The sequence below is a fragment of the Phodopus roborovskii genome, unplaced genomic scaffold, assembly GCF_943737965.1.
Source record: "Phodopus roborovskii unplaced genomic scaffold, PHOROB, whole genome shotgun sequence".
In the NCBI taxonomy this organism is placed as follows: Eukaryota; Metazoa; Chordata; class Mammalia; order Rodentia; family Cricetidae; genus Phodopus; species Phodopus roborovskii.
In genome coordinates, this window is record NW_026126571.1 from 13,394,868 (window position 1) to 13,422,627 (window position 27,760).

The following is a 27,760-nucleotide window of genomic DNA, read 5'->3' on the forward strand; positions in this document are numbered from 1 at the left end:
CAGAGAGCTTATGAAATGGTGGCAAAAGCCACACAGAAGCCTTGACAGGCTGAGCGCTGGTGATGTGTGTTTCATGTGAGAAACGAAGGAAGGGTTTAGAAAGTGGAGGAAGTAGCCTCTTATCATGTGACTATCACTTCACTGAAACCACAGTGCAGACACGAACCGGGACAGAGACAGGGCACAAGAAAGTGACGCTAGCTACTGTCTGCACAGGTAAGTGGTGAGAATTCTCAATTCTTTCGGTTCTACTCCTTCCCTGTTTTTCCCAGCTTGGGACCGTTGTGTGATGTGTGTGGCCTCAGCTCGTGTGGAAATCAAATGACAATCTGTAAGAGAAGCATATATCAGGAGGTTTAAAAAATTCCCAAAATATTGTCACTATTGGAGAGGAAAATATCCCGTCTGGAGCAGATTTTATAACGTCTTCAGAACTCTCCTGGGTGGCTTTCCTTAGTGTGTGAAGCGATATAAAATTTCATTTATGGTCCCTTTTTTCTAAGTTCAGGGATTTGATTTGCATCACATTCTATCACTTTGAGGCATATTTTGTTGAAATGTGTCCATGCTTGGCCAAGAATTATCTTCTATCACCATTTGGGTCTAAAGATAGTGAGATTTACCTCAGTTCAGAAACTTGAGCTAAAAGCTCCTAAATAGCAGTTTAGTTATTCTTTGTGTATAAATGTTAATGGGAGACAAGCCTCTAAAGTAGTATTTTGTTGTTCTTTATTAAAAAAGAAAAAAATAGAGATCCCAACATACTTTCTCATCCAGTGTTTGAAATCAGCAACATAGTTAATAAGGCTCCTTCTATTTCTCTCTTGATCTAAACTTCTCACTCCAATCTGGTAAATTGTCCAGATCTGAACTAAAAATGTTACCTGGGCACTATGAAATAATGGAAGTCAGTGTACTGTCCATCCCCCCAGTTGTTAGGGAGCAATGGCTGCTATTACTAGATGCCAACATGTACAAGAAGTTTGTCTCCTGTATAGAATAGCCCCTCAGTGGCCCTCTGTATCCAGCTTCTGCACTTTATAGGAGAGTCTACACAAACAAGGTACAAACGTTGTGCCACATTCACTGCACTGAATAGATTGTTGGTGGGGTTAAGACACACTACAAAGGAATTATTGACATGTCCACAGATGCTCTAGGCTATGTACTTGAGACTCAAGTTATTGCAGAATTGCTGGACGTGTGGAAAGAACTTGGCAGGAAGCTCCAAGTATCTTTGAGTTCCAAATGTCTTCTTGTATTGAAATGTGAGGGCTCAGTTAGGCCATTGTTGTTAAATAAATTATAAAATTCCCTTTGCAACTGGCCATCTGTGGTGAAATCATGGCTAAGATGCAGACTGTTGTAAAGACCCTTATGGAGAAGACTATCATGCTCAAGCCTGAACCACAGGCACTATAGAAGGTGTAAAGGCCAAGATCCAGAATAAGGAAGGCATTCCTCCCAATCAGCAAAGGCTCTGGTAACCAGAGGGAAGATGGTGGGACTTTGTCTGACTCCAACAATCAAAATCAGTCCACCCTTCTGGCGGTGTTAAGACGTGGAAAAAGTCTTACACCACTTCCCAGAAGAGCAAGCATAAGAGAAAGAAGGTTAAGTTGATTGTCATGAAATAGTAAAGTGTGAATAAAAAAGGCAAACTCAGTCATCTATGTCAAGAGATAAATGCATGGTTTGAGTTTCCATGGCCAGCCTCTTTGACTGATGGTACTGAGGTAAGTGCTGCAAGCCAGAAAACTGATAAGAAAAAAATAGAAAATAGAAGAAATTATAAAAGTATTGTATCTTATTTGTAAGTTTTTTACCCTTAGAAACTATTCCAAAAGCATTGTCCCGTTTTTATCTGAAGAAACTTTTAGTAGTATTTTAATGTAGCAGTTTAATATTAACCTCTTTCTTCCCTATAGTGGGCTTTGGATTTCTATAGTCTTTCTGGCATATAGACTAAATATATTAGACTACAGTTTAACTATATTCTCTTAGTCAGAATAAGACACCCACCTATTCAAGTTTAAATGATTTTACCATAATTCACATTCAATCAAAAATCACACTAAAACTGCCACTGTGTTAACTGCTTCCATGTTTTTCTTACAATCAGTTAAAAATATCAGTATTATGTAAAGTAAAAATAGCTACAAACCTAATAGAATGGAAATACACAAGACAGAGTGCTTCTACAAAGCTCTGTTAACCATGGGAAATATTGTTTCCTTACAAGTTTAGCAAATACTAAGAATTTAATCTTATATTGGATAGAAATCAATATGTTTGTGACTGGATGCTTTACCCAGGGGCTTTATTTCTCAGTCCTGTGCTGAGGAAATATTTTCCAGATATCTATCCACTCAATCAGGAACTTTGCATGGCCTTCCTTGGAGTGTTAAGAAAGTAGATAAACTTGTTTTACTTTCTATTCCCTTCAGGGAGTAAATGCAATTTTTCCTATGTGAAATACAATTGCATGGGAGCAGAAAGTTCAGAAATGAAAGCACCAGGAAAAATGAGCCTGGTATGATGCCAGAGGTCTCAGGCTCTATCCAAATCAGGGTCAGCCAAATCATAGCCAAATAACCCGAGTGGCCTTTTTGGTTGGTTGGTTGGTTGGTTGATTGGTTGGGTCAAAGTCTCTCTACTTAGTCCTGGCTATTCTAGAATGTCTGTAGATCATGCTAACCTAAAACTCATAGAGATCTGCCTGCCTCTGCCTACTAAGTGTTGACATTAAAAATCTGTCTGCCATTGCCCACTGACTGTTGGGATTAAAGGTATGTGGCATTTCTTGAATGAGGAAAAATAGAGTCTAAATATATATATATATATATGTGTGTGTATATATATATATATATATATATATATATTTAGTATTTCCCCTTTGTGTCCCCTCCCACTGCAATGTGATATTCATAAATGAGCAGTTTTGTTTCACGATTTTATAGCTCTAGACTTGAACAAATACCATATCACCTTATTTACAAGGCATTTCCACAACCTCCGCTCCCTTGGCTCTTTTACTTTTAGCTATTTTGGTCCTTAATCCATCATTAGAAATTACAACCAAGTTTACTAGTGGATCGGTCTGGACTTTTGAATGTAGATGACAGTCATCTTTTCCTTGATGTTCCTTACATTATTTATTGCCATCTTATTTTGCTAAATTAACTGGTCTGCTCAGGATTGGAGATGTAGTAAGTATGGTGATTTTTGACATTAAAGAAACTGAATTTGTTTGGGTTTTGTTGATTTTTGTTTTTGTTTCTTCTTTTTTGTGTGTGAGAAGTCACACAGGTAGAGGCAGGGAAGTGAGTATGATCAGGATGCAGTATGTGAAATTTCCCAATAATCAACAAAAATATTGTGTTGGAAAAAATTCTAGAATAAAACAGCAAAAGAAAAGAAGAAAAGATGGAGGGAGGAAGAGAGGTAGAGAAGGAGGGAGAGAGAGAGGGAGGAAGGAAGGAAGGAAGGAAGGAAATTGCTTCAAATGTTCAGTCGAGACTATTCATGGGGTCTAAGAATTTTTTCACAATTCCTGGTTGGTTAAGGGGTTTTTAATTTTTTTTTTCAGAGTTTTGATCATAACTGAATGTGTACTGTCTTTCAGAGGATTTAAGTTTATTATTGTGTGTCTCTGTGTGGGTATGTGCACATGAGCGCAGATGCCCTCAGAGATCAAAGGCATCAGATGCCCTGAAGATGGAGTTGTGAGTCACACAGTGTAGTGAGGTCCTCTACTGGGTCCTCTGCAAGAGCAATGTGTTCAGCCCTGAGCCATCTGTCCAGCCCATAAATGACTTTGAAAACCATTACTTAACCTTTGTTAAGCTCTCAGTGTGGCTTGTTTTTACCTGTTAGAGAAGTCACATAGAAGGAACATCTACCAGAATAAGGTGACACCGTTCCTTTGTTGCTGCACTAGTCTATTCTCAAACTACTAATGTTGAGTAATTGATATTTATGATGTTTCAATGCATGCTAACGAAATTATCTAAAATTTTCTTTTAAATTTCTGGGTTTTTTTTTTTCTCTCCTTGAAGCTACTGGAAAATAAGGATCTCCTTTACCTTTGTGAGGTAGGAAACTTTGCCTTTACAGCCATGGCAGTAGCTAATTGCCCTGTTAGTCTTCATTTCTACTCTCTTTTTTTTAATTGGTTTGTTACCTTACACAGTTCTTAATTCTGCCCTTCGAGTAGTTTAGCTTATGGCCTTTGAACTATTTTTGCTGCTAGTATGAGCGAGCCTTTTGTTATTTTGTTTTTGAGTGTAACCATATATTTTGTTTAACTTTTCTTTTTAAATTTCAACTTTCCATTTCTTTGTGCTAGCAGCAGGGTGATTTCTCAAATAACATGAAGATGTGGTGAGTCCAGTGAGATCATCTAAATTTGGATCATGCCCTTCACTATGAGAAAGAACCCTGTGTTTCCCCTCCCCTCTTTCGTGTCTTCTGAGCTCACCCTGTACGTCACATGCTGTATGGGGACTTCTGTTTAAATTAATGTATTCTATGACAATTGCATACATGTATATACTAATTTCACGTCACACTCACCCCGCCTCTTTCATCTCCCCCCACCAAGCCCCTTCCTGGGAACAAGCCTTCGCCACCACCACCCCCCCCCATGCCTTCATTTCACTTTGTCCTTGTGAACTTAATCTGTGAACTCAGTGAACTTAATCTGGACACTAATGTGAAGCTATCCACTCAAACATGATGACCACACCCCCGAAGACAATGACTGCCCCTACAGCAACCACGCATGAACTTGAGGACGGGCTGGGCTCCTTGAGTTCCAATAGATGGCGGCTTTTTGGGTAATGTTTTCAATAGCGGGAGAAGCTAAAGATAGAAAGAGAGGTGTCCACGGTCACTGAGACAGTATGTGGCAGGGGTGAGTCCCCCACACTATCTCCTGATCTCTCCCTCCTGGCCTTGCAGCTCAGTGCATCTGGTCAGATATTTGAAGCAGGCATGTTTTAAGAGTGGGATTATGATCACAGACATGAACTGCTTAGTGAAGAGTTGTGGGGGGGAGCGGCGGCTATACAGAGAGATAGGGTACTAAAACTTCTCTTGGCGTTTACTGTAAAATTTCTTTCAATATTTTGTTGGTTGTAGACACATTTATTTGGAATTCCTTAGTTTTGTGCAAAGCCTTATTAAATATATTAAATATTTTAGAGTCAGTAATTATTTCCCGCCGCATTTATCTTGACCTGTTTTTCAGCGTTGCCAAAATACACATATCTAACCTGACAAGCACAAGTTGGAGTTTTACACCCGTAGAACAGGAGTTTTCCCTTGGAATGGAAGGAGCTCATGCAGGGACAGAAAAGGGTGATGTGCAAGCATGGCTTCTGTCATGCCACAGCCATTAAAAGAACGTTCCAGAGGGAAAGATAAGCTTTCGTCAGTTGTGCTTGTATCTCTAAATCTCATACTGAAGATGTTTCCAGAGAAATACAGATAGCTAAGAAATTTAAAAGTCTGCTCTGAGTGAACTACAATGTAAAGTAGCATAGCCCCTTAATAATAATAAAACAACCCCTTTGTGCAGAAGTCACGAGGCAGTCACTGAAATGTGCAGAGGACATTTGACTGGAATAAGTTGCAGATTTAATTTTGAAATGCATATGCAGTGGACATATGTATCTGTTCATATATACAATGTATTAAGAAGAAATAAATTACTTTCTGTGCTGCAGAAACTGGTATATGATAACCAAGTCTTACAAAAGCTCTTCACTGCAAACTACAACCAGGAATGACAGTTTCACACTCTGTGGGCTATTTTGTTCTTCTGATACTTAAAACAAATGTATCAAAGAACTGTAACAAATATTTTTATTTTCTAGCAAAAATTGTAATTTCATAATGTATATTTCTAAATGATCTTTATTACCTTACACTTTAATTAACTAATTATTGTCTTCATGTTTGTGTGTGCACACTTGTGTGTGTGTGTGTGTGTGTGTGTGTGTGTGTACATAATGCATGTGTACCATGGTGCATATGTGGAAGTTATTTCTGATCATTATAGAGTCGGTTCTCTCCTTTTTTGCACTTATGGCTTTTCTAAATATAGAACACAGGTGGCCAGCCTTAGCTAGCAAGCAAGCTTACCGGTTTTGATGGGGAGGGAGTTATCGCTCTCTCCATCTTGTTTTGTGAGGCAGGGTCTATCTTGTTTTTTCTGCCACTGTGTTGAATTCACTGAGCTTTAGCCCATTCTCCTGTCTCTGCCCCAACCTGACCACAGCAGTGCTGGAGCTAGGATTACAGACATGAGCCAGCACATAGGACTTTTTGACATGGGTTCCACATATGGAACGCGGGTGGGTCATTAGATCTACGCAGCACGTGCATTTAGGGTCATCAGATCTACGCAGCCATTTTACTACCCAGAAAATAAACCATTTTAATTAGCCACTTTTTTTAATAACATAATTCAAGCACCCCAATTCCACTCACCCCCCAGGACCTTCATGTCTGCCCCTCAGCTCTGCAACCTCCCCCCAAGAAGAGTTCCTTAAAAACATGAATTCAAAGCAAACACATAAACAAACCGCCTCACTCCTCCATCTTTGCAAAACCTCTCCATTCATCCTGGTGGCATTGGGAGCCGCAGTGTGTTGCCCAGTGTACCTCTTTATCCAATCAGCGCCACCCACAAAATTCTCACTGGTCTGGTTCTAGGCCACTGGCACACCTTCATGGACCCTCGTGTAATTCATAACTTTAAATGAAAATTGTCATGTACCTGCTACAATTATTGTATCAGTAAGTGGTAGCCAACGATTATTCTTGTCTACAATATAAGTGATTAATGTAATTATTAATCGTAATAACAGCTTACTATTATACTATGAATTTTACCTATATAACTCTTATTGTCTAAAATCTATATTAAAATCTGTATTATTAAGTAGGCTTTGTAATTCAGGAAACCTCTATAAACTAGCCTGAAGATACAGAGTAAGTAAGCAGAATTCAACTCCAAGTGAAAATGTCTGTTTGTTTCCCAGTCACTATAACACTGCATACACTCCACAGTTACATTTGGTGAATGTAGTCATTAAAACTTTATGAGGTTCCTGTAGTCTCACTTTGAGAGTTTACAAGCTGGCACAGAAACCTCCTAGGGGAACAGAGAAAATCATGAAGCCAGCATAGCTGTGTGACAAAGTTCCAGCAAAGCTGAGCCATGTGCAATGACCTGATGCCCTTTACTGTGAGTTTCAATCTCTGTGTGTTACACTCTTGGGGAGGCTATTAGCATAATGATTTATTCATGTCTTTTCTGAGAAAATTGTTTCTGTATAGCCCTGAAGAAGTCCTGAACATACTATCTTCTGATTCAGGGAAATAACCTTGGTTGACCCTACTTGGGGTTCTGCTCTGTGCCTTGGAGATTGTTATCTGCCCCTACACAAACTCAAGAACAAAATAGTTAGAACCCTATGAATCCAGAAGAGGCTGACAAGGTTCAGCAGTATAGAAACATCAGCAGATCAGAGCACAGAACTCCTTCCACATTGTACTTAGAATTCCTTAGAAACATAATCTACACGATAGAGGATCATGTATGTATTAGGTCTCTAAAAAGAATTCAGCAATAAGAGCTAAAATGACTAAGATAGCATAGCAGCATTATATAGGTAGTGTAAGAATGACATAGAAGAATATAAGAAAAGTAAGGTATTAAGATTTTTCGTTTGGGGCTGGAGAGATGGCTCAGAGGTTAAGAGCACTGACTACTCTTCCAGAGGTCCTGAGTTTAATTCCCAGCAACCACATGGTGGTTCACAACCATCTGTAATGAGATCTAGTGCTGTCTTCTGGCCTGCAAGCAAACATGCAGACAGAACACTGTATATAAAATAAATAAATACAATTTTTAAAAAGAAGATTTATTATTCCTAGAAAGATTGATTTACATCAGGTTGCTGTGATGTTACCTAATTTAGAATCGAAAGAATTCTTTTATTTAACAAATTCTGACAAGATTATAAATAAACATATTATTGAGAATTGAATAATAGATACAATGGTTCCTAAGCCTGAGAAGAAAATTCTGAGGCTTAGTCTTATTTGCAAGTAATTTGACTGACTGTCAAAAGTTAATAATATACTGCTCAAAATGTGGTGATTGGTCTGGACTGAATCACATATTATCTAAAACATCATGAAGCCGAAAACTGTTGCCAGCCCAAGAACAGGCTACTATAATATTCTTGGTTAAGCTGAAATGATCTACAGATCATTATAGGAATAGGAATATGCGGTTGATAATAAAATCTGTTCTAGCTAGACTTAACCTGTAACCTCAGGCATACTAGAGAAGTATGCCCAGGACAAAATAGTGTAATCTGTGTCTCTTGAGAAATCGTGAATGTCTTCAAAATCTGCACAGATAAAGAAATTTTCTGATTAGTGATATTTGCAAAGTCCTCCCATCTGGGTGTCTACTCAAGCTTCTGCTCACCTGATCTTTACATCCTCTCTGGAACCCTTTCACGCGTGCACGTGCGCGCGCGCGCACACACACACACACACACACACACACACAGACCCACAATCAGTAAGTTCAAGCTTTGTTGGGAAGAACAGTTTCAGCAGGAGAGGAAGAAGAGAGGATGAAAGAGAGTAACTGGAAGGAACGGCCAATATTCTTGATACGCACATACAGGTATGAAACTGTCAAAGGGTTAAAAAATGAAGAAAAAAATGCTACCTCGCTTTTTTTTTTCTTTTCAGAATTGTACCATGCCAAACTACAAACTGATTTATTTTAATATGAGGGGGAGAGCAGAAATTATTCGTTATATATTCGCTTACTTAGACATAAAGTATGAAGATCACAGAATAGAACAAGCGGACTGGCCCCAAATCAAACCAAGTAAGTAGCACAAATCGTTCAGATTTTTGCCAGGAAAATGTGCTTAAAGGTTTTCATCCTTCTTCCTGGAAACACAAGCCCCATCCTACAGAGCTTCACATTGAGGAACAGCAGTTTATGTAAAGTCTACAGGTCCCTACTGCTCTCTGTACAGAAACAGCTGGGCAACTGACCTCAGTTTAAATAGCACTTCTACCAAGATGCAATTTACAGGCTAATATGCTAGTTTACATAAACTTCCCCCAACATCGTTTCCTTGTTTGTAAAATGAGACGGTAGTTAACGCCCATCACTCAGGGTTGAGTGCTTGAAGGCAGGTGAGCATGTGTCATTTTCGTCTGGTGTTCACTTTCCAGCTCCATATGTCACCTCGCGATTGTTTGAATCCCATCAGTTCATGTCCATTTTATTGGGGACTTCCTCATGCTCACAGAACCTTAACGCTTTGAGCAGCACTTGCTTTACTCACTGGGTCAGTAATCAAAGCTGTGCTTTTTCCCAAAGTGAAAATAGCTGGCAAAAAAAAAAAAAAAAAAAAAAAAAAAAGAAGACATTGACTTGGTACTTACAGGGTGTATGTATAGAGGCTTGGTCCCAGTCCTGGTGTGAGGTAGATGACTTACAATCTATGCTTCATTCTTTTACATCTTATCAAAATAATTATGTGCCCAAACCTAAGGTATTGTTTGGGAAGTTGTGGTCAATACACATGATGAATCACCTCACGATCATTGAAATGATGGTGGTCCATTGATCCAGAAAGATAGCATCAAGTGAAAAAAAAAAAAAAAAAAAGGAATTTGTATAAAAATATCACATGCATTGATGTTTTTTAAAAAAATAAATATATGTTAGTTTTTCATGGGTGTGACGGAAATGGAGAAAGAATGTAGAGAAGGAGGGATGTATTCAGAGGTTTCTGTGCAGTCTGCTCACTGCCTGAGGCCTGGGGAGAGACATGCGGTGGGAAGGGTATGGTAGGACAGAACTGCTCATCCTGTGAGAGCAGCAAGCAGAGCAGGGGAAACAATGGGGAGATGAAGACAGGGGTGGAAGGCAGGTCCCCAGCTGCCCAGTTCCTCCATCAAGGCCCTGCCTCCCTCCCGCACATCCGCCTCACACAGTGCATCTGCAACTAGAATTAGTCAATAGAATAAACTGTTCACTGGATCATAGACTCACCATGTGATGTCTGCTGAAAGACCCTCACAGACAGGTGGTGAGTGCAAATGCAGGCAGCCCTCACTCTAATCAAAGTGTGAGTGCAAATGCAGGCAGCCCTCACTCTAATCAAAGTGTGAGTGCAAATGCAGGCAGCCCTCACTCTAATCAAAGTGTGAGTGCAAATGCAGGCAGCCATCACTGTAATCAAAGTGTGAGTGCAAATGCAGGCAGCCATCACTGTAATCAAAGTGTGAGTGCAAATGCAGGCAGCCATCACTGTAATCAAAGTGTGAGTGCAAATGCAGGCAGCCCTCACTGTAATCAAAGTGTGAGTGCAAATGCAGGCAGCCCTCACTCTAATCAAAGTGTGAGTGAAAATGCAGGCAGCCCTCACTCTAATCAAGGTGTGAGTGCAAATGCAGGCAGCCCTCACTCTAATCAAAGTGTGAGTGCAAATGCAGGCAGCCCTCACTCTAATCAAAGTGTGAGTGCAAATGCAGGCAGCCCTCACTGTAATCAAAGTGTGAGTGCAAATGCAGGCAGCCCTCACTCTAATCAAAGTGTGAGTGCAAATGCAGGCATCCCCAAATGTAATCAAGTTGACCAGATGAACTAACACAACATGGAAAGTTAATTAGACTACTATAATCACTATGCCTGGTAGAAATATTTCTGTTTAAGTTTTATACATTTTCTGTAATAAAAGTATATTGCTTTCTCACAAAAGAATTTCAAGTAAGAAAAAGATGGAAGTAACTGATAAAGCATTAACATTATGTGCTATGACTGTCTTATATTTGTACAAAATGCTTCTGTCTTTTGTTATATACTCCACAATGCTCTTCATCAAAGTAAGACTAGGAAAAAACTTCTTTAGCCCATGTGTAAGCCAAATTCTGTAATTGTTGGAATATGTTTTGTAGTAACGCGTGTGATCTATTTTGAGACTATGAGATTAATGAAGCTTTAAAACTCCGGCTTTTTTAAAAATTAAGTCTGTGGATAAATAGGTGGATCACTGGTCAGGAGCAGTTGCTGCTCTTGAAAAAGACCCACGCAGTGGCTCACAACCATTTGTAGCTTCTGTTCTGGGAGTTCTGATTCCCACTTGTGGCCCCCAAAGGCACTGCACACACGGTATACTCCCATACATGCAGGCAAAACACTCATAAATAAGTAAGAGTTTTTAAAAGTAGTAAATCTATAAATCAATAAATGAGAGGATGCTGGAGTCTAACTTGTGGTATCCCTGTAAACATTTTTTTTTGTTATTGTTTGTTTTTAAATTGAGACATTGTCCAAACTCAGCACCTAAAATGATCTAGACCTCATGGTCCACCTACATTCGCCTCACAAATTTGAGAGTTACAGGCATAAGCCAGCACATCCACTGTAGCAATGCTGGGGCTCAAACCCAGAGGCTGGGGGGCCTCATGCATATTAGCAGGCACTTTACCAACTGAGCTCCATGTCCCATGCACAGGCACATGCATGGTTTTTACAACCAGTCCTTTAACTGGCTTTATATCCAATTTTCAAATCCACAAAAATGTAAAGACAGCATTAGAGAATGTGAAATTTTCCCTTTTAAGAAGAAATGTTTTAAGGGGTTTGGATGGAGCTTTTTTTATTTTTAAACACAATTCTTTTTTGATTCTTGGAAAATTTCATATCATGTACACCCAATCCCACTCACCTCCCAGTCCCTCTATGTCCACCCCTCATCCCTGTAGCATGCCCCCCAAAAGAACTGCCTCCAAAAAAACAATTCAAAACAAACAAAATCCTCACCTTGCTCCTCCTTTCCAAACTCTCCAACACCTCTTCATTCACTGTAGTGGCATCAGGAACTACGGTGTATCACACAGTATACTCTTTTGTCCAATGAGTCCCACAAAAAAAAAAAAAAAAAAAAAAAAAAAAAATTCATTGCAAGGAGTCTTTGCTCTGGTTCAAGACCTCTAGCACACTGTCATCACTAGACCCTCACTAAAATTCCCCTCAGATATCCTGCTATTGTCCCAGCCATGGAAATCTTGTGGTTGAAATCCGAGGACCTTGCTAAGCTGGCCCTGACCTTCACTGGTTCTGGGATAGCTGGTCCTGCTCCTCGGTGGATGCACACTGCAGCAGGAGTGTCCCCAAACACACACACACACACACACACACACACACACACACACCACAGCTGGCCTGAGGAGAGATGGCCCCACCCCTCACCATTGGCTTGGGAGAGCTGGCCCAGATGTCATAGGCCTAGGCAAGTTGCCTCTGCCCCCTCACCTTAGCGGGCAGTCCCAATGGCCTGGAGTGACCAGCTTAACTACAGTCCAGACCCACATCTTGGGCCTTGGGTTGGCTCACCGTCTTAGTTAGGGTTTCTATTACTGTGACAAAATCACCATGACCAAAAATTACGTTGCAGAGGGAAGCATTTACTAGGTTTACACTTCAGCATTGTGCTCATCATTGAAGGAAATCAGGGCAGGATCCAGTAGATGGGAGCTGATGCAGAGGCCATGGAGAGGAGTTGTTTCCTAGCTTGCTCCCCCTGGCTTGTTCAGCCTGCTTTCTTATACAACCCAGGACCCTCCCCCACTGACCACTAAATGAGAAAATGCCTTGCAACCAGATCTCAAAGGGGCACTTCCTCGGCTGAGGCTCCTCCCTCTGATGATGCTAGAGCTGGTGTCAAGTTGACACACAGAACCACCCAGTACACCCACCCTAGCATCTACCCATCTATGACCCGCTGGAATTCATGAAAGAATTCGTCCTGTGGAATGGTAACCACATGATGTCCATGACCTTGCAACAATATAGTGCTTCTTAAAGCAAGTGCATTTTTAAGTTTATAAATGTATATGCATGTATATGTATATTCTGTATTTAAGACTTTCATGACTTTATATGGTACCTTGTTTCTATTGTGCTGGCTTCTCTCAGCATTTCTGGGTCTGCTCTGAAGCTGACTCTTGTCCTGTTCTGTCTCAGCGCTTCCGTTTGGCAAAATCCCTGTTTTGGAGGTGGGAGGACTTATGCTTCACCAGAGTCTTGCTATAGCAAGATACTTAACTAAAAACACAGGTAATGTACTCACTATGGTTAAGGTTTTGGATAACTGAAAAAAAGTCGTGATGTTTCTTTGATATTTGTTTAATAAGCACATTGTTTAGCTATGGTACAATTAGAAAAGGCTCCGAAGATCACAACATTGTAAATCCACATCAGTAACACTTTCTATGAATACTTTAGACAGCTATTTTATTTTTTGTTACTTTATATTTTTATAGACAGGGTCTTCCTATGTAGTTTTGGTTTGGCAGCGGGTATTTGCTATATAACCCACAGTGGCCTTAAATCTCTGATCTTTCTGTAACAGCCTACCCCATGCTTAGATGACAGGCGTGTGCTGCCATATCATATCAGACCACATCGTCTCTCGTTATAAGGTACCCATCCCCTCCTGTATCACACCAGATCGCCATTCTAGCATTTCTAGACTCTAGCTGGAAAATTGGATTGGTTGGTCATGCTAGTATTGAGCGTTAGAATTTAGACAGAAATGCATACAGCACAAGAAGGCTGGAACTTGTTGGACTGTCGGAATTATAATTCATTGCCGCTCATTCTGAGCATGCTGAGAAGCACAGGAAGGGGGCATCCTTTCCTCTGCTGACTCTCCACGGAGGCCTCCTTAGTCCGTGAAAGGTGGAATGAGTCGAGGTCGCAGAGGTGGGCCCTGCCTTCCCCTCATCATGCTCCACTTCCAAATCCCCCTCTCCTGTTCTTCCCACTTGAGAATATTTTTAGTAAAAAAGGCAATTTTGCATTTCTTTTAAAGCCTTTTTCGTTTTGATTAGCATGCTAGAATCACCGTTTCCACTCTCAGCCCACTGCTACCACCGTATGACCCGAGCACGCTGAGCACCCGAGTGACCTGTAATGATTAGGCTCCCGTTTTAGGAACAAAGATGCTTATTTTAACCACATAAAAGGGGCGGGAGACTTGGCTCCGCATTCAGAGTATGTGTTGCTCTTGCAGAGGACCTGGTTTCCGTTCCCAGCATCCACAAGGTGGCTCACAACTATCTGAAACTCCAGTTCCAAGGGATCTGATAATGACTTTTGATCCCTGTGGGCACCAGGCTCACACATGGTAAACATACTTACAAACATGAAGGTAAACTAATACACATAAGATAAAATAAATTTTAAAAGTTTAAGCATACAAAAACCAACAGATATTTCAACAATGAAGGTTTGAGAAGAGTCAATGGAGTATGTCTCCAAAGCTGGACTTAGAAGAGAAAAGGGTATTTGAATCAAGTCTCGGGGGAAACCTGGGGTCCCAAGACCTCCGCCCTTAATGAGCATCAAGGTCTCCTCGGAACTTCATGGAACACATCCACTCTTCCTTGCTTCCAGATTTGATTCCAGAGGTGGAGGAGGGCCCTGAAAAGTTTGCATTTTTAAGGACTTCCCAGATAGTGTTGAGATGGCAAATGGACCTCACTTAGACTCACCAGACTACAGCATTACAAGTACAGAGGAAAGCGCACAAGAAAAACAAACAAGCCAAACCTTCATGTGTGCAGGGTAGAGAAAGAGGGTGACTTAGCAAAATACACTGGACCTAGTTAGAAAATCTAGGGTATGAACATCCCTAACAATTGTAGGTCGTCACCCAGAGAGGCAGCACACTGGGTCTGACTGCAGGACAATGATTCTGGTGATAGTTCTTTTTTTTTTTTTTTTTTTTTTTTTGGTCTTTGTTTTTTTGTTTTTTAGGATTTATTTATTTATTCATTATGTATAGTGTTCTGCCTGTGTGTTTGCTTGCACACCAGAAGAGGGCACCAGATCTCATTACAGGTGACTGTTAGCCACGATGTAGTTGCTGGGAATGGAACTCAGGACCTCTGGAAGAGCAGCCAGTTCTCTTAAGCTCTGAGCCATCTCTCCAGCCCTGATGATAGTTCTTGGTAGTCGTGACTGTGGGACACACATTAGAGGGCTTTGAAATGGTCCAGATGGCATCAGGAGGAGGAGTGTGGCGACTCAGAAAGTGAAAGTATACACAAGCTCTGTAGGGCTGGACCCCAGAGAAGGCAGGAGAGCACAGTGGGCAGGTTTTTCTCAGAGCACTGGGGATACCCACTACCCCTCCAGTCTTCTCTCTCTGTTCTTTGGAAAGACTCCCCTCAGGTTGCAATATCCCATTCCCTGTCAGCTTTGCCTGGCATGCAGGAGCCTCTCCCTTTCAATACATACCGGGGCTCTTGTGGGACCAATTCACAGCAGGCGGCATGCCCTCCTGGAATGCAAAAGAGATGTGGTGTCTGCATAATTTGATGCTGGAAATTCAGGAGGGAAAACAGCTTTACATATTGTGAAGGAGCCTGAGAGCTGCTTGCAGCTTAGGGGAATGAATGTCTACAGAAGCATCAACTGCACAAAAGTAACAGCTAAAGCCTAGATCAAAGAAGTCAAACCCGGGCTGAGGGACAGTGAGGGGCTTGTGCTTTCTCTTTTCAGGTTAATGAGGAGAATCAATCCTTGGAAACCACACAGGAAGTTACAAGTACACGTGAAGCAAGCACGATCCTTCACCCTGAACAGCATCACTAAGGCTTTGTTTATATGAGCCATGCATTGTCAGCACAGTTTCTTGTGCTTAGTAATTTAATACAGTTATACAAAAGCAGTCAGTTTTACAAGACTCATACTGAGTCATTTCAAATTGACACCAATGAGGAAAAGTTTAGAAAAATGAATGACTTAGACAAAATTATCTAGAAAGTATTAGAAAAAGTTATTAACAAATGAGTGAAATAAATTAAAAGAAAAAAAAAATCTCCAGCCACAGTTTACTCTTTTCCATTGAAGGCTTTGAAGATCTTGTACACTGGGCCTGGCTTAGCAATTAGAGTACAGACTGTTCTTCCAGAAAAGCCAGGCTGGGTTCCCAGTACCCATCAAGCAGCTCACAACTGTGCCTAACTCTAGTTCCAGGGAATGTAATACCCTCTTCTGAACTGTGGTGCAATTGCATGCAAATGGGCAAAATACTAATACACATAACATTTAAAATAAAAGTTGTCTTAAGGATCTTGCAAGTTTTTGTGATTTTCTTTTCCTCTTTTCCAGATTTTTTGTTTGTTTTTGTTTTTTGGGTTTGTTTTTTGTTTTGGGGGATTTTTTTGTTTTTGTTTTTTGCTTTGTTGTTGTTGTTGTTATTGTTGTTAAACTTCGGAGTGTCTCTCGAGCCTGGCTTTCCTCTTTAAGGAAATGTTTCAATTTGAATGGAATGTGCCTACAAGGAAGAATATGCCCTGTAACAGAAACAATGTATCGCAAACAAACAGAAACAATGTATCACAAACAGAAACAATGTGTTGGAACAAACAGAAACAATGTATCATGAACAAGCAGAAACAATGTATCACGAACAAACAGAAACAATGTATCACGAACAAACAGAAACAATGTATCACGAACAAACAGAAACAATGTATCGCAACCTCAGACCGTTTAACCTCAGAGGGTCAGAGGGTATCTCACCATCCCCAGCCCCAGTTCCCAGGATTCAGCTTCAATTGCCTTTGTTATCTCCTTTCTAGCTTGGCTGAGAGACGAACAGTCTGAGACTGAGTCCTGTCTGGCTCCCAGTCAAGGCATTTTGTTGTCCCAGGGTTAAGACATTGTATCATTTTTAAAGTTGAAACTTTATGGCTAAAGCTGGAACCAGATTCTTCCCAGATGTTTTTCAAGCTGCAAAAAAGAGAATGGGGAATAAACTTCTAGAATTTTCTCCCAGCCCCACCACCAACCTTTGTCTTCTGCCTCACAACAGTTTTACAGTCTGCGTTTTTTTTTTTTTTTTAAGTATGAATATGTTGTCTAGTTGACACATTAATAGTAAGTTAAATTGAGCATGTCGGTAGATACCAAATGACCTCTTTCTGTCCCATAGATTTGGCTGGGAAGACAGAGTTGGAGCAATGTCAAGTTGATGCTGTTGTGGACACGCTGGATGATTTCATGTCACTTTTTCCATGGGCAGAGAAAAATCAAGATGTAAAAGTAATGTGATAAGCTTACTATCATAACTATGGGTAACCTTGTATTGCCTCCAGAAAATGCATTACAGTGCTTTAATTTTTTTTAATCTATGTAAAATGTACTTTTAAAAATGAGGTTATACTAAACTATAAGGCAAGGTCAATGATTTCCTGCCATACTGTGTGCTAGCCCTGCCTCACATATGTTTTTAAAATGGGAACCTTTGAGAATGTAGGTGTGCCATGCACATGCAGGATCCTGCAAAGGCCAGAAGATGGTCTGAATTCCCTGCAAACAGAGTTCCAGATGGTTGAGAGCTGCCATGTGGGTGCAGGAAACAAGCCCAGGACCTCTGCAGAAGCAGTGAATGCTGTTAGCCACAAGCCACCCCAGCCCAACAGTACAGTTTTTAATGCTTTCTGCTATTTTCTAGGAACAAACACACCTTCCTTTCTTCCATTCTTTTCTTCTCTTTTTAAAAGTTTATTTTGTGTGCACATGTGTAATGTTGTACATACCCATGCAAGCCATCCCATGGATGCGAGGTCAGAGGACAACCTTCGGGAGTCAGCTCTTCTTCTACCACGTAGGCCCCTGGGATTGAACTCAGATCATTGCAAACCATCTCACCAGAGTATTCTCTCTCTCTCTCTCTCTCTATCTATCTATCTATCTATCTATCTATCTTTCTCTCTCTCCTTTCTCTCCTCTCTCTCCTCTCTCCCCCCTCTCTCAATCTTTCTCTTTCTCTCTCTCTGAAATAGTGTCTCATTATGGAGATTGTAGAATGTGTGTCATCATATTTTGGTAGCATATAAAAATATATTGTTTGATTTAGCAATTTTAGACAGTTCTTACAGACTTCTTATGGAATCTGTAAGAATGTGTCTCTCTTTCTTTTATTACAGCTAATTTTTTTTTGGTAGCCAAGGCTAGCCTCTAATTATGTAGCTGAGAATGACCTTAAACTCCCAGTCCTCCCAACTTTTGGGATTACAGAAGTGTACCACCACATGTAGCTGGGAATTTATCTTCCTTTGTCATCTTCTCTGCTTCCTTCTCCCTACGATCTCATCATGGTGACATTAAAATCTTCTATGACTTCTATGACTATGTAGCTTGGTATATGCAAACAGACTGTACATGGTGTATTTCAGTATTGTTTTTCTGTTTGTTTGTTTGTTTGTTTGTTTTGTCCTGAAAGTCAGGAACTGGGTTTTCACTTTTGCCTAATTCATTTTATTTTATTTATTTATTTTTTCTAGAAACTTTCCACAGTGTCTGGTAGAATTTCCCTGCAAGTCAATGACATCAGCCTACCTTCTCTTTCCAGTGTTTTCTGATTCTTTGCTGAGCTAGTCTGTAGCATGGAGGCCTCCCCTGCCCTGCAGCTCTGTGGTTTTTACAGAGCCACTGTTTCAGGCTTTTCTGTCACAACTATCCTAGCCAGGCCTTCTTCTGGGGTTGACTCTTGTTTCCAGGGTGATGCCCACTTTCTTGTGTAAGTCATTGTTTTTTTTGAGCATGTCCTCTAGTACTTTAAAGAGAACATCACTAAGAGAAGAGGTGATGGTGTAGAGACTTCTCCATCTGTGTCACTGCTCCAGTCAGGTTTGGTTTCGCCACAGGCGTGGTACTCAGTTACCCTCAGGTTTTCATTAACACCCCAAATGTTTCTTCTGGCTCTTAATTTGGTTCAGCCTCTGTTTTCTGCTCTTGTTTGTGAAACAATTCACTAATAGCTTTACTCATGACAGGAAATCGAAAGTTTGATGCTTTATTAGCTTGCAACTTCTTTTCAATTTAATTTTCACCTGGCTTCATAGTTTTGTTGCTGTCTTGGTTGGGTTTTTTTGGTTTTGGTTTTGTCAACTTGACACTAATTAGAGTCATCTTAGAAGAAGGAACCACAATTGAGAGACCGCCTTTGTAAGATTGGATTGTGGGCAGTGCCATGGGGCATTTTCTCAATTAGTGACTGATGAGGAGGGCCCAACTGATTGTGGGTGGGGCCATCCCTGAGTAGGTGGTCCTATGTTCTACAAGAAAGCAAGCTGAGAAAACCGTAGGAGTAAGCTAGTAAGCAGCCATCTTCCACTATTTCCACTACCAGATGCCTGCCCTGACTTCCCTCAAGGACAGAGTGTAACCTGAGAGCATTACATGAATAAGCCCTGCCTTCCCTAAGTGGTTTTTGGTTGTAGAAACCCTAAGAGAGTTGGATAAGGAATTCTATGGAGCAAGTAAAGTGTTGTTAGCATTTGAGAACACTAAAGGTGACCAGCCATTGATGAGTTTAAGTTAACTGTTTAGAATGATGAGTTTTTCTGTACACCGTGGCGCATGCCTTTAATCCCAGCACTCTGGAGGCAGAAGCAGGTTGATCTCTGAGTTCCAGGCCAGCCTGGTCTACATAGGAAGCTCTGGGACTGCCAAGGCTACACACTGAGAGCCTATCTCACAAAATGAATAACTGCAGAGATAAACATAGAAACAGAAAGAAAAAAAAAAAAAACCAGAAGGAAAATGGTGAGTTTGAGGACCATCTTGTTTTCTTTCTTGTGTGTCTGAGTGCACATATGTGTTTACAAGCCTGTGTAGGTCAGAGGTCAATGTCCACTTGCCTCTTCCATCCTTGCTCAGCTTACTTATTGAGACAGAGATACTCACTGAATCTGGAGCTCACCAATTCAGATAGACTGACAAGCCAACAAGCCCACACACCTTCCCATTTCTGTTCCACAGTGCTGGGGCTACAGCTGTGTGCTAGGCTGGTGTCTCATTGGGCATCAGGGACCTATAGTGTGTTTTGAATAGGAATGGCCCCCACCAACTCATGTATTCGCCTTCCCCGTCCACAGGGAGTGGCGCCATTAGGAAGTGTGGCCTTGTTGAAGGAAGTGTGACACTGTGGGGCAGGCTTTGAGGTCTCATATGCTCAAGCTATGTCCAGGCTGGCACAATCTCCTGCTGCTGCCTGTGGATCAATATGTAGAGATCCCAGCTCATTCTCCAACATTGTGCCTGCCTGCATGCTGCCACGCTTCTTGCCGTGACAATGATAAACCTCTGAAACTGTAAGCCAGTCTCCATTAAATGTTCTCCTTTCTAAGAGTTGCCATGGTCATGGTGTCACATCACAGCAATAGGACCCTGATGGAGACAGGATCCGAGCTCAAGTAGCAGCAAGCATCTTTATCAACTGAGCATCCTCCCAGCCTGGCACCATTTGAACGGGCCCATTCAGCCTGAGACATTGTTTGGAAAAGTCAAATATCCTTGAATTCTTTTAAAGTCCCTTCACTGGCCTCTCTCCTTCATTTATTTATTTGCTTTTTTTGTTTATTGTTGTTGCACAGTTGCACACCCCAGTTGGGAGGCTAAGATCTTCTCTAACTCCATTTATTTATTTATTTATTTATTTATTTTATTTTGTGTTTTCAGGACATCCTCAACCTGAGTTCTAAATTTTCACCTTTCAAAATTTATCAGGTTTTAAAGTAGGATATTATTTCTTGACAATTTTGTGCACATATGTAAAGTAGCTTGAGCATATCTACTGCCTCCCACCTCACTGGACACTGCCTGACACATCTCTGGATTCTTCTTGTACAGTGCTTTGTTTTACTGTAGAGGATATTTTATATTTACTTTATGGATACACTGTCTTCTGCTCACCCATTGCTTGTCTGCGTAAAGTTACTGAACTTTCTGTTTGCCATAGTCGCCTTGGTATTAGGCCATCCCCTAGAACCCACGGTGGATGGAAGGACTGTGGTTCATGTGAAATTGTACACGTGCAGACAGCTTATTGAGTCTGAATGTCACTTTACTATTTGGGGTTTTTCCAGTGTCCCTGGCTCCCAATGTCTACTGTTGTGATGGGAAGAGCGCCCAGAGAAAACTGATCTAGAGACAGTGGGAAGAGACGCATGGTGCCCCCGCCCCCCAGTCTCCTGTAGAGAGGGATGGGATCCTATCCATTAGCCTGAAATGAAGGAGGAGCCTATTCCCACCACTCTTAACTTCCCGAGGCTGTATCTTGACTATACACAGCGTTAACTTCCGGCTTTCCCACGCTGGTCTGCCCACTCACCTGCACAGACAGCTTAAAACTCTTTTGCGCTAATCCTCTCTCCTCTTTCCCACCTCCACATAGGTTTAATCTCGGAAAGCATGTGCACTATTACTGAATTGAGATGGAAATAAGGTTATGTGAAGTGTCATATCCATCACTGTTATCCAGTTTCTTTTTTCCAGCCCTCTAGTGGCTTCCTTTGGGATACTTGCACAATCACACCTTAAAATGTAGTTGTCACATGACTACTTCAACAGGAAGTGTCACCCTCTAAAGGCAATCACTGTTCATTGAATCATTGCTAGGATCCTGCATTATCAGATCCTACCACCAGGGGCTGCTCTCGTCCCCTAGCCATGTTCTCGCCAGTAGAAAGGCATTTATTTCACCATCATTCAGTCTTTCGAGATGAAGCAGCAGCCAGAGTAGTTTGGAAGGTGCTCAGAGTCAGACAAGTGTAAGAACGTGACCTGGTTCCACCTGCCAAAACTCCAGAACCCACGGTCTAATCCAGAGAGCTTAAAGTCTGTGGAACTGCCACAGAGCCTAGTGTCCAGGTGAGGACAGGAAGACTCAAGTGTGCAAATACCTTGAGTTCAGGTATTTAGATGAAAAGTTCTGTGGAAGGAATGCAAACCGTGGTCACTCTCAGACTGCACGGTTGGTCTTAACTCCTCGTTGTAATGTCACAGTACTAGCCACTGCCCTAAACACTTCATACAAGTAAGAAGTACAAATTAAAAGCCACAGCCCAGAACAACCAATGTGATTCTCACCATTTTACTCAAACACCTACATTCTAAATATTATTTGTATTGTTAGGATCTTCTGGCTGGAGAGAGTTGGATATACTTATTTATATAAATAAGGTGTGTTAGGGATATTAGCAGTAAGAGAGGAGAAAGAGAGAGAAGGAAAGAGAGAACAAAGCCTTGAAAAGCTCAGCTTTTGATGGCATAAATTTAAAAAGACTTTTTGACATAATATAGCTGGGCTCTGGTGTCTTACGACTCCCTTTCATGATCCAAACTCGGTGGGTGTCATGTATAGATATAAGGGACTCTCCTTAGAAGCATGTTGACAGCTTCAACATTATACACATGACAGGGCATAAAGTGTTTACCAAACATCAGCTATTATTAAGATGTTAGAGAGTTGTGTTAATTTGTCTTTATATTTGCCAGGTGTTATGTCTATTTTATGTATCATTATAAACACACAAACACATCATGTTCCCCAATATGAAAAAAAAAGTGTATAAAGATTTTTGTTCAGTGTGCCAAAGACCTCATTGCTAGACAGTCTGCTACCTTCTCAGCTTGCCTTTCTCTCTATTTTCTATCTTTCTGAGGCCGAGGAACTACAACAGAGGACACATCCCCAAGGAGAGTATCTCTGGCCTTTGGTGATAAACTAATACTCTAGCTTTGTGAGTAACAAAGTGGTCGATGCTCCTATGACTCTAAAGCCAGGTTCAGAAGACATAGAAGCCCAAGTTCAGGAACAAATTATACAAAAGAAAATGTTACAGAGGCACTGACAATAGTTATGGACTATGCCAGCAACAAAAAGTTTCAGGGTTGCACTATTTGGGCAGCAGGGTCCGTTGCTGCCACCTTGTGTTCAAGTGGCGAATAACTACAGTAAGATGGTAATACATTGGTTTAGTTGAGATGGAGGCTGGCCTGGCAGCCCTCCTGCCAGTGTCTCCTGAGTGCTCGGATTACACGTGTGGCTGCCACACAAGTCTCACTGAAAATATTGTCATTCTATGTGCTCCAATGCATGCTGAAAATTCTGTGTTGGTTGCTAAAAGCCCATTTCCAATTTTAAAGGGTTAAATGAAACAAGTCTCTGAACATAGGTCACTAGGACTGCTCTTGAGCTTATTGTGAGTGTTTATTATTTGGCTACCTAAATATGCAAGGCAGACGCACTCATGTGAAGGCCCCGTGGGTGTCATGAATCACCGTGGCCCATTATCCCCATTGGGTACAATAATGGGGGAGGAAACAAAAAATAGAATGTCCAGACTCACAGAATGTGGCACAGCTACTTCCCTTCAGTTAAGTCACATAACTTTAAGGGCCCTGTGTTAAAAGGGGGTTTCAGAAATCTAAAAATACAATAATCTTTCATTACAATAAACTACGATGAAAAGTCATGGGAGTTTCTCATAAAACCAAAACCCGATTTACCATGACTTGCTTATGTGCCTCTCAAATATTTACCAAAGACAATCACGTCAACAACCCACAGAGACACTTGTTCATCATTGTTTATGGTCGCTGTTGAAACACAGTAGACAAATGGTAGAAACAACCTGTCTAAAATTCTGGAATGAATGCAGAAAATGTGGCATACGTGTGTGTGTGTGTGTGTGTGTGTGTGTATGTGTGTGTGTGTGTGATGTATATAAAATGCTTTATGAAAACATCCTATGAAACAATACCATAGGCAATAAAAACACATAATGAAACTGGTGACAAAGATATTTTAAAATGAGTGATAGGCTTGGTGAGGTCATTCAGCTTTCTGCTATGCTTGAAGACCTGCGTTTCATCCTTAAGACTCACATGGTAGACAGAGAGAACTGACTCCTGGAAGTTACCCTCTGATTTCTACACAGGCTCTGGGGCACATGAACATACGTAATTTAAAAATCTGAGTAATAAATGACAGAGTCTGGCCTGGGTCTCTACAAGCTCCTAACTACCAAGAAACAAATGCACAGCTACTTTCACTCCTAACTTGCTGTTTAGATCACACTGTTCTCTCTCCTAGGAACGGACGTTCAAGGAGCTACTCACATGTCACGCGCCTCTTCTTCTGAAAGATTTGGACACATACTTAGGGGACAAAGAGTGGTTTATTGGTAACTATGTGAGTACGTTTTATGTTTTAAAAAAAATACCAGCAGTTATACTTAGATAAGACGATAAACTAAAAACTTACCGAGCAAAATGTTATTCTAACCAGGCACGATAGTGCCTACCTGTCATCTCAGCACATGAGAGGCTGTATAGAGAGTTTGAGGTCAGCCTGGGCTACATGAACCCTGTCTCAAAGAGGAAAGAAGGAAGGGGGGTATTACCCCGAAACTACAGTAGAGAGAGAAAACTCCACTGACCTTCTCTAACTCTTTACAGATAGTCTGACCTGGAGTCATAAAGTACTTCATACAATTATATGCAATAATTTTTAAAAGTTATCCTAAAAATCAAAAGGGAAACAATCTGTATCACATACCCAAGAGCATCTAAAAACTACTTCCTGCATTATTATTGCGCATGTGTGTGTACATGTCCACATGTGTGGGGCAAACTGTGTGTGTATGGAGGCCAGAGGTTGACTTCAGACATTGTTCCGCAGATACTGTCCACCTTGGTTTCTGAGACAAGATCCCTTGCTGGCCTGGAGCTCAAGTTAGGCTAGACCAGCTGGCCTGTGACCCCCCAGGGTTGTTCCTGCCTCTGCCTTCCCAGTGCCAGGGTTGCAAGCCTGCACCACCACATCTAGCTTTTATATATAAATTCTATGGCTCTAACTTGGCTCCTCGCAAAGCTAACACAGCAAACATTTTACCATCTGAACTATCTCTCCAGCCCCAATACCGTACTCCGAATAACAAAAAAGGACTCCAAGAACTACTTTTAATGCAAGGCACTGCAATGTGATTCATGAATCTTAGAAAAATGAACGCAGGCCATTTTCAGTAGAACCACTAGCAGTCCTGTGCACTGTCGGTATTAAAGATATGATTTGCACACGGGAGTGCAGTAATCAGAAAGCACACTGTTGTCACCAAGAAGTAGGCTCTTTGGTGTGGGAAAGGAGACAAGGATAATCCAGGCATCATGAGTATTCCTTATACCCAGATTCTGATCTCCTCAATACTGAACAGAACTGGGGATTCATGGACATATGACTTATTCTCAGTTTGAGCAAAGAAATATAGCGCTTTTTTCCTACTAGAAGCAAATAAATTACCATTTGTAATTTCTTATATTAAAATAATTCAGAAATCAGTCTGACAATGGCTTCAGATGAAGCAATACAGACTTCAGTGAGAATATTAACAGCAGCAAATTCAAGCAAGTCAAAACAAATGGAGAAGCTTATGATATCCAAACATACAACACACCGCCCCCAAGCAAGCTCCATCCTGAAAACGCTCAGCAACAGACACCAGTGTGAGAGGCTCAGAGGCATCTGTCCCGCCTTTCCTACGCGGGCAGTCAGAGAAGTGTCCTAGTCATAGGGAGAGGACCAGAATCAACATCATCACTTTCCAACCCCAAGAAGCAACGGGCCTAGCCAGTGGCCCCAAGAAACCACCCACATCAGAGGGATGATAGCCAGATGCTACGGGCAGGCTCTCTGAGCAGGAACATACTCCACCCAAATCACATCTGACTTTGGTGCTGTGGGTGGGTGTTTTCAAACCCTTTGGGCTACTGTGTGGAAGAAAAATGGTGCTGCTGTCTGTGCCTTGGGTGGCTCTGATCAGTGTACCTTTCCCCTACATCTCTTCAGCTTCCCATTACACTGCACAGCCCCTTATTTCTCCCCACTTTCCGTTTGCAAACACTCCTTCCCTTGCCCATTTTCTGAGTATTAGATGGAAGTGATTTTTTTTTTCTTAATTCCTATTCATTGTAAACCATTTCCACCCCATCCCTGAGCGCTCACTCTCTTGGTCTTCACTGTGCTTCAAACTAGACATGGGCATGTCACACTCCCAGTGCAGGCGGCTAAGCGTGGCATGTCTGGACCCTTGACCTAAACATACATCAGCTCTCAGAGGGTGCCCCCTCATGATAGTCACTCCACTTTTCCTTCATGACCAGCTTCACTGTGTGTTTGATTGCTCTCTCCCAAAACTAAATTCCAGGCTGGGGTGTGGTTCAGTGGCGTGTGAAGGCTAAATGTGATCCACAGCACTACCAACTACAAACAAATCCGCATCAGAGCAGGGCACAGCATCCCAGCTCGTTCACTGCCGTTCCTAACACCTAGATGTGTGTATGGCACACAGGTACTTAGTAAACGTGTCTTAGCTAAACTGTAAATCCTCCAAGCATCAGCCTCTCTTAGATGACAGCAAACTTGTGAAGGACCACCAACCAGCTCTGGTAAATCATGCACACACAAGCAAGCTTAGGCCACATGTAAATTTCACTTTGTAGCTGGGCTTGGGGAAACATGCTACCATCCCAGACAGCCTGGTCTTCAGAGGGAGTTCTAGTAAAACACACTACTGTTTAAGGCAGGCTGTACCCTTTACCTTGGCCAACTCAGTATTCCATTAAGGATCAGATACCCATAGTTACTTGTCTTGATGTGATGCAAAGATAATAGATTTTTCCCGAAACATTTCCCTTGGAATTAGAGACTCTGAAGGGATAACCCGTGCATTATCCTTTATATTTTAAAACACAAAGGAACAAGGTAGACAACATAATGGTATAATCACAGATCCCCAAACAGGTTATTTGCAGGATTGGTGTACAACCATCAATGGTGACATACAAAATAGTATTCTCTATGACAAGAGTTAAAGTGTGTACACACCTGGAATGAGCCTGCTTTGTCATCTAAAGGGCTTTTGGAACAGGTGGAAATCAGTTACATCAGTTGGAAATGTATCATCAGACTGGTGGAGATTGGGCATGGCTTCAAAACAGTGTAGCCCTGGCTTCATGCTGTAAACTGCCTGCCTCAGGCACCTATACCAAGTCACAGACAGTATCCATCAGTGTCCCTTGGGCACTGTAGTGCTTGGCACTTTCTAATTTTATCACACACACAGTCAGCTTTCGTACTAACAAAGAGTTGTTGTGAAGCGGAAGGGAAATGTTTCTTGAGAGTAACAAATTAAGCCCACTTTTAGAACATTGCTAGTTTTTTTTTTTTTATATTAAAAAGCAAATCGTTGTTTTCCTTTAAGCAGGTAACATGGGCAGACTTCTACTGGGATATCTGCAGCACCACACTTTTGGTCTTAAAGCCCGACTTGTTGGATATCCACCCCAGGCTGGCGTCATTGCGGAAGAAGGTCCAAGCCATCCCTGCCATTGCTGCCTGGATACAAAAGAGGCCACAGACCAAACTCTGATCCAGGCCCCAGCACCAGAAGAGAGCACCATCAGCCCAGCAGACCCACAGACTTCTTACTACCACCAGGGCTCCGTTTTGTATTCTGCTTGCTATGACTCCTTTGGTTTTGTTTTTGCTTCTGTAGGCATTTAGTTTACAGTATTTTACTTTTTCCAGAACTTTACACTTTCCATAATTAGAAGCAAAGAGTTCAAAAATACATATTGCTTTGCATTGGTTACCATTGGATGCTTTAAAATACTAACTTCCTGGCTAGTGTGTCAATTACCACGGCATCGTAACTACAAAAAATCCTGTGAAACACAGGTTTTGCAAATAGGCCTATCAATCAGCCAATCATTACACTAAAAACCAATACCCACAATGCTCAGTGCCCAACCATGTCACTGGCCACCACCATACATGTTATT

At 41.4% G+C, this 27,760-nt stretch overlaps 1 protein-coding gene across 2 annotated transcripts; it reads left to right on the top strand.

Moving 5' to 3' along the window:
- The first annotated feature begins 139 nt into the window (after nucleotides 1–139).
- Hpgds (hematopoietic prostaglandin D synthase) lies at nucleotides 140–27,566 on the top strand. 2 transcript variants are annotated; one of them, XM_051203047.1, is made up of 6 exons: nucleotides 140–216; nucleotides 8,782–8,923; nucleotides 13,082–13,174; nucleotides 17,064–17,173; nucleotides 24,015–24,113; nucleotides 27,181–27,566. In XM_051203047.1, exons 2-6 carry the CDS (start codon nucleotides 8,791–8,793, stop codon nucleotides 27,346–27,348), a joined length of 603 nt encoding a protein of 200 aa, XP_051059004.1. In that variant the 5' UTR covers nucleotides 140–216; nucleotides 8,782–8,790; the 3' UTR covers nucleotides 27,349–27,566. The 2 variants fall into 2 exon arrangements, with proteins under 2 accessions (XP_051059004.1, XP_051059005.1); XM_051203048.1 differs by having other exon boundaries at nucleotides 27,184–27,566.
- Nucleotides 27,567–27,760: the final 194 nt, after the last annotated feature.

Excerpts from the sequence above, each read along its gene's own strand:
- Hpgds (XM_051203047.1), top strand. The coding sequence starts at position 8,791 with ATGCCAAACTACAAACTGATTTATTTTAATATGAGGGGGAGAGCAGAA. Across the intron at positions 8,924-13,081 it reads CTGGCCCCAAATCAAACCAA|CGCTTCCGTTTGGCAAAATC; the intron begins GTAAGTAGCACA and ends GTTCTGTCTCAG. Across the intron at positions 24,114-27,180 it reads AGTGGTTTATTGGTAACTAT|CAGGTAACATGGGCAGACTT; the intron begins GTGAGTACGTTT and ends TTTTCCTTTAAG.